The 6,196-nt window shown below is 64.4% G+C and overlaps 1 protein-coding gene across 1 annotated transcript in view; it reads right to left on the bottom strand.

The window, feature by feature from the left end:
- Nucleotides 1-6,196, bottom strand: part of LOC102887399 (E3 ubiquitin-protein ligase HERC2) — a 114,318-nt gene that overhangs the window by 692 nt on the left and 107,430 nt on the right. The window contains exons 82-88 of the mRNA XM_025043506.1: nucleotides 3,815-3,964; nucleotides 3,502-3,696; nucleotides 2,982-3,094; nucleotides 2,361-2,551; nucleotides 1,401-1,506; nucleotides 896-1,108; nucleotides 3-64 (exon numbers count right to left, since the gene is read on the bottom strand). Coding sequence (XP_024899274.1) covers nucleotides 3-64; nucleotides 896-1,108; nucleotides 1,401-1,506; nucleotides 2,361-2,551; nucleotides 2,982-3,094; nucleotides 3,502-3,696; nucleotides 3,815-3,964 — 1,030 coding nt within the window. The remainder of the gene's footprint in view (nucleotides 1-2; nucleotides 65-895; nucleotides 1,109-1,400; nucleotides 1,507-2,360; nucleotides 2,552-2,981; nucleotides 3,095-3,501; nucleotides 3,697-3,814; nucleotides 3,965-6,196) is intronic.

The following is a 6,196-nucleotide window of genomic DNA, read 5'->3' as shown; positions in this document are numbered from 1 at the left end:
GCAGGAAGAAGCAGGTGTAGGACTCCGGGAGGAAGTGGTCGGGGGGGTTGTACTTGTCCAGGACCTGTGGGCGGAGAGGCCGGGGGATCAGGGTGAGGGGCAGACAGAGCTCGCACCTGGCTCATCGTGCTCATCATTGTCCGCTCCTCACCAAAACCATCGCGTTTCTGCCTGACAGCGACAGAAAACAGTCGGAAAACAGTCTAGCAAAGTTTAGAAAGAAAAAAGGAGCCCGTCGTCAATTCCTAGGACTTGTAGTGAGAAAGAGGAACTGGTGACTGTGAGGGTTACTTTTCACAAACCAGCGCTGGCAGGAGGGTGCGGTGCCTCCATCCGCCTGGGGCGACCCAGCCGTCCCTGAACACGTCACCCGCTTCGACTACCACGGACCAAGAAGGACGCTGGGAGGCCAGCAAGAATCGTGCGTGAAAACCGGGACCTCTGATGTTTGCGGGGACTCGGGTGCTCTCCAGGGACAGTGGGCCCCCACCCCACCTGCCCTCGGAGGATGCCCGCCCACGGGGGGCGGCCACCAGGAAGGTCCTTCCCCGTGACCCGGCTGTACACAGCCCGTTCTTGACGGCCGGACCAGTCAGAACCGAAAGCAGACTCTGCTGCCACGCTGACAGGAGCTCTGAGTTTTCTCAGAAAGCGGCGTTTCTTAGTGATTCACTCAATTCAACCAGAGGATCAGACAAATGCTTCAAACGGTGAGTGTGCCCAAGCCCTGGCACACGCAGGTGCGCGGCGCACATTCACTCAGGTGCGGTCCCGACACGGTTTTAAAGCAGGCCGTGCTACCCGACACCAGCAGTCATAAAATTCTGAGCTACCGCATCAAACCCGTTAAGAAAGAGACAAGCACGTGACACCAGAGACCGAGCGGGAGCCGCACCTGTATGACAAAGTCACGGCCGCGGAAGTCAGCGATGGTCCGGGGCAGCCTCGTGCGGCCCCACACGAAGCGCAGGAAGAGGGAGCGCTCCGTGTTCGACAAGGACTCCATCACTTCCCAGAACCACTGGGCCAGCGGCGCCGACGCCTCGATCCCCTTATACGTGGCCACCGACTTCAAAAGGTGCAGAGGGATGTCCGGGCTGCCGCACACCTGTGGGAACACGCGGTCAGGCTGGTGCTGGCCTCTTCAGCACAGAACGGGCCCTGCTTCCCACCAGGCCAGCCGGGGAGGGCGAGTGGCAGGCTGAGCACCGGCGGGGCGACCGGCCGCGCGTGCGCAGCTGGATGCGCATTCGGCCTTGCGGCCTACACGGCGCGGGGCAGGAGCTGTGAGGGCAGCAGGCAGGGCACGCTCGGGCCCAGCCTGCACTGCGGCTGACTAGCCGCAGGGATTCTGTGTGTCACCACGGAAAAGGCAGTTTCCAGGTGCTCAGAGGCCGTACCATGGTCTCCAACTCGTATCCGGTGAACAGAGAAAGCAGGGGGACGGGCACGACGCGGGCCATCCCCTCGCGGACGGCGGCCACCTGCTCATCAAATTCGTGGAGCCTGGAAGAAAAAGCTCATTTTGCATTTCTACGTAGGCCTGACCTCACAGATACCTGGGAGTGTGCTTCACAGACGGGGCCTCGGCCTGAGTTCATCCCGACGGGCACACAGGGGACCACCTCAGAAGCTACCTGACGCAGCACACCGTCTGAGACTGCGCTCAGTGTCCCCTCCCTGCCCCTCAGGAGCCACAGGCTTGCAGCATCAGGTCCAGCTAGAGGCCCCACAGGAGAACGCTCTGCAAACATGCTGTCCTCACTGCTGGCGAGTTTGGGCACCAGGAAGAAACGGACGCGGGGCCAGCACAGCGCGGGACACCACCAGGACCGTCCTCACCCCAAGCTCAGCCGGCAAAGCCCACCTGGCATTAGGGGCCTCGTCCCAACACCAGCCTGGGGCTTCTGAGGTGAGGCCCGAGGAACATGCTGCGTGAACGCGGGACGTCAGGCGGTGGCAGCAGCTGGGTGGCTGACCTGCCACATAGCCACCGCACCCCAGTGCTGGCGTGAGGGCCACAGAGGTGCAGAGGAGGCCTGGACACAGCCCTGCCCCAGGAGAGGTAACAGAGCACCGAGGGGTGTGTGCAAACCCGTGACCGCTGCTGGGACAGTCCCTAACACGGGGGAGTCTACTCGGCTCGCCATGCCAGTGACAGCCAGAACCTCGGAGGAGAGCAGTGAGCCCCGACCCTGGTCACAGAATCAGCTCTGACGACCACAGGCACGCAGCAAGTGAAGCCACGTCCGCCAGCACCTTACTGCATGCGACACTTCCAAACAGACGCCGCCACCCAGCACGCCACATCTGTTCTCGCTGTTCAGTGAGCTGGACGGTGGGGGCGGGCGGCCACGCACCTGTAGTTTATAGCCAGCCGGACGTACTCTGCGCGGTTGTCCAGGGAGATGTGTGTGTACTTGGTGCTCAACTGGATATCCTGGCCGCTCGCGCTGGGCACCGTAAAGGGCAGGCTCATGGCCTCAAACTCCTCCGAGGTGGCTTCGTTGTCACGGATGTACATGAGCCCAGGGATGAAGTCTTTATCCACCTGGAGGGGAATCTGTGCTGATGAGGGTGGTCCCCGCACCCCGGGCCCCAGCTCACGACCTGGACGTGCAGCCGCGGTCGGCCTGGGGAACCACGAGGCCACCAGCGCGTCGCACGTGCCAGAACGTGAAGGAAGCGCAACGGCAGAGTTGGCACTTCGAGGAGGTCCGTGAAACGAACCACCAGAAGAGCAGAGGCCTCGGGCCGGGGATTGGGCTGGCCCGTCCCAAGAGCCCGGCCCCCAGGAGGACGGGGAGCTCGTAGCGGCCGAGACCGGAGCCACGGCACGGACGGCCGAGCACGCTCCGGAAACAGACGGGCCTGCACCCGGCGGCCTCGGCCCGCAAGCGAGCCAGTACCTCAGGGCCAGCCGTGACTCGTCACCGAAGTCAGGGGTCCCTCGCCTCCCCGACCCCCCCCACCCCGGTTACCTCACTGAGGTCGGCGATGGTGAGGCTCATCCCAGCGAGCTGCTTCCAGACGGGCTCGGCCAGGCTGAGGCTCAGGGGGCTGCCGGTGCGGATGGCGACGCCCAGCAACACGCCTGCGTGTTGGGACAAGTGACAGGAGACATGAGTCAGCCGGTGACGGCTCCCCTCGTGCGCCCACCACCGCCGTGCAGACTGGCTCTGACTGGCCTCGAGGCCACCACGCCAGCACTGCCTGACCCACGAGACTCAGGACAGCTGTCCTGTCCTGAGCCGTTTCTCCTTCTGTTCCCAACGGCCAAGATTCTGACTCGTGTACACTTCCCACTGTCAGCTGCCAGCCACACCGAGGACAATTCTCCTTCCTGTGGTGGCAGAGAAGCGACCAGGGCCTCGCAGAGACGGCAGAGTGCCAGCCGAGCACCGAGACCTCAGCGCTGCCCCGCAGCTCCGGCGACAGCCCAGCCAGCAGCGCACACGGAACGCGCGTCCCCCGCCCCACGCGTGCCCGCGCCGTGCGCACCCAGAAAGCGGAACATGTTGGTGTGCACGGGCGCCCTGGCGGCGGGGCTGAACAGGTAGCAGTCGCGGTTGGCGCCTGACTCGTCCCTCCCGTTGGGCGTCACGATCAGAAGCGGGGTGAGTCCGTTCTGCAGCTCTTCGCAGATCTCGGCGATGGACTCGCTGTAGCCACCCCCACAGTCGTCCACAGACTCACCTGGGGGGACATTTGGCACTCGGTCACCCCAGCAAGCTGTGGGAGCAGCCAGGTGGGTGTCCTGCACGCCTTGGCTCACAGCCACCCCCCAGATACCGGCCTGCCTGCGCACTCTCACCCACAAACTTGACCTTCCAGACCCGGTGAGGCAGGAGGAGGCTGTCGGGGCTGAACGAGCTCATCTTGGCGCACATCTGCCCGAAGACGGACTTGGTGCCGTCGGGGCCTGCTAAGCCGCCTTTGCTCCTGGAGCGCTTGACCTGGAGACAGACAGAAAACAGGACACTGCTGCCAGGCCTGGGACACCTGCAGCCACTTCCTGCTGTCACCCTTTACTTTACTTCCTGGTCCGGTCACCCACAGATGGTAGGTGGCGCCCAGACACCCATGCACAGGCCTCGCTCCTGCCTGGGCACAGCCTCGACCAGAACCCCAGCCACCTCCTCCCCACATCACCTCCCAGGGCCTGCCCTCTCCAGGGGTGGCTTGTCTCCCTGAGGTGCCACCGCCTCCCAACCAGACTTCTCCCAACCAGACTTCTGCCTAAAATTTGCAAGCAGACTGGACACCAGCACGGGCCCCGACTGGCAGGCTCGGCGGTGCTGCAGGACAGCCTGGGACTTCAGGCTGAGGTGATGAGGTCCGGCAGTGCGGGTGGTTAAAGGAACCGTCCCGGGGACGGGGCGTTACGCAGACGCCTGTGGCTGAACCCCCGCCCTTAACTCCGCAGCGAACCCTCCCCACTGCGCGATCTGCACACTCAGAACCCAAGGCCCAAGGGGCCTGAGGTCCCCAAGGGCACTGCACCCCGACACGAGGGACGAGACACAGACCGCCTCCCACCGAGACGTCAGGTCACCCCCGTCCACGCCGCGGTTCAGAGACCAGGGCTGCGGCTTCCACGAGGTCCCGGGTGCAGCGCTGCCGGGCCGGGCGCCACCGCCGCACAGCCGGGCCAGAGGGTGCTGTGGCTGCCTTTGGTCTGAACTCTGTCCACGGTCAGACGTGAGCACACGCAAAGCAACGAGGCCGCCACTGTCACCGCGCTGATCTTCAGACCCGTTACAAAGCTAAACCGAAGCCAAGCGAAGAGGACGCTCCGGGGACCCGGCACGCGTGCAGCGCGTGAGGACACTGCCCAGACCACAGGACGGTGTCCCCGGCAGCGTCCCGCAGGGAGAAAGGTGACCCTATGGCATGTGGAGGGAAGAGCAGTCCTATCCCGTCTGGTGGGGACGCTAGTGGCTCCAGGAGGACGCAACCCAACCCTGCGGGCTGCTGGGTGAACCCAACACACGCGGTGCCAGGGGTCATTTGTCTGCCTTGAAACCTGCCTGACACGAACCAGTTTGTCCCCAACCCGTTTAGTTCTTCCAAACGTGCCCTGAGTGTTCCCATAGCACGAGGCACAGCGCTGAGGACGTGAAGTGGAGAAGCGGTGCCCTCAGATGCCCGCGACAAGACCAAGACAGAAACCGCGCCCACTGTGGCACCCAGTCCGAGGTCCACCGATGCCCAAGGTCCCCAGGCTGGACGCCGCGTCGGGCGCAGCACAGGACCGGCAACACCCAGCTGCCCGCATGGCGTGACCTGAGACCCGGCATCGCAGACCGAACGCTCCCCGAGCGTGGAAATCAGAGGTTTTCTACGGGCTCAATTAAAGAGCCCGTTTGTCTGCGGCATGGGCTGGCTGACTCGGCCCTGCACGGACACTGTGCTGCCAGCGAAAGGCCACATCCGTCAGCCTGGTCACATGCATTCCCCAACAATCGCCCAGAGTTCGCGTCTTGACTCAGATGCTCCCGAGGACGGTCTGGGAGCGCCTGCAGCCATGGGCCGACATCAGGGTGGCGATCATGTGCTCACGCGGAGGTGCGGGGACAAAGAGCTTGTTCTTCCGCTGCTTCCGTGCCGGGAGCTCGGCCACCCACCCACGCTTCACATGCCAGGCGCCAGGTCCCCGTTTCCGAGGGGGCTCTGACCGGAGGCTGGCACACACTTGGCAGCAGCGCGGATTCTGGCTCATTTCCTCGGTTACTGCTGTGAGACGGCACTTCACGATTCTGGCCTACAGAACTGGCAGAGCCGCCGGAGCCGGGAAGGGAGTGCGGCTGGCGGGAACGGGGACTGTCACCGCCTACAGGTCGATGCCTCCAACTGGCCCTGCTTCTCAGAACCTAAGCCCAGCGGGGGACTGAAGACACACCCCTCGTCGGGGCTACCGACCCAAGAAAGGGGGGGGGGCATAGCCCCCCCAGCCCCAGCAGAGAACTCGAACAAGAAAACCAGGGGACGTGCAGCGGGTCCACGCAAACGACCCCCCACCCACGCGTCAGCAGGCGTCGCACCCCGTGCTGCAGACGCAGGTCCCTTTCACGGCTCCCTCTCCGCTTCTCGGTATCTGCGCTTCCAGGTCACGTCCCTGCTTCTGCTACAAACAGGCCGCCGGGGCGGGGGGGAGGGGGGGTGGCGCCCGTGCACAGCGCCTCGTGTTACCTGG

The sequence above is a fragment of the Pteropus alecto genome, unplaced genomic scaffold, assembly GCF_000325575.1.
Source record: "Pteropus alecto unplaced genomic scaffold, ASM32557v1 scaffold102, whole genome shotgun sequence".
NCBI lineage: Eukaryota > Metazoa > Chordata > Mammalia > Chiroptera > Pteropodidae > Pteropus > Pteropus alecto.
The sequence above is the reverse complement of the archived record's forward strand: the minus strand, read 5'-3'. Positions and strand labels throughout refer to the sequence as shown.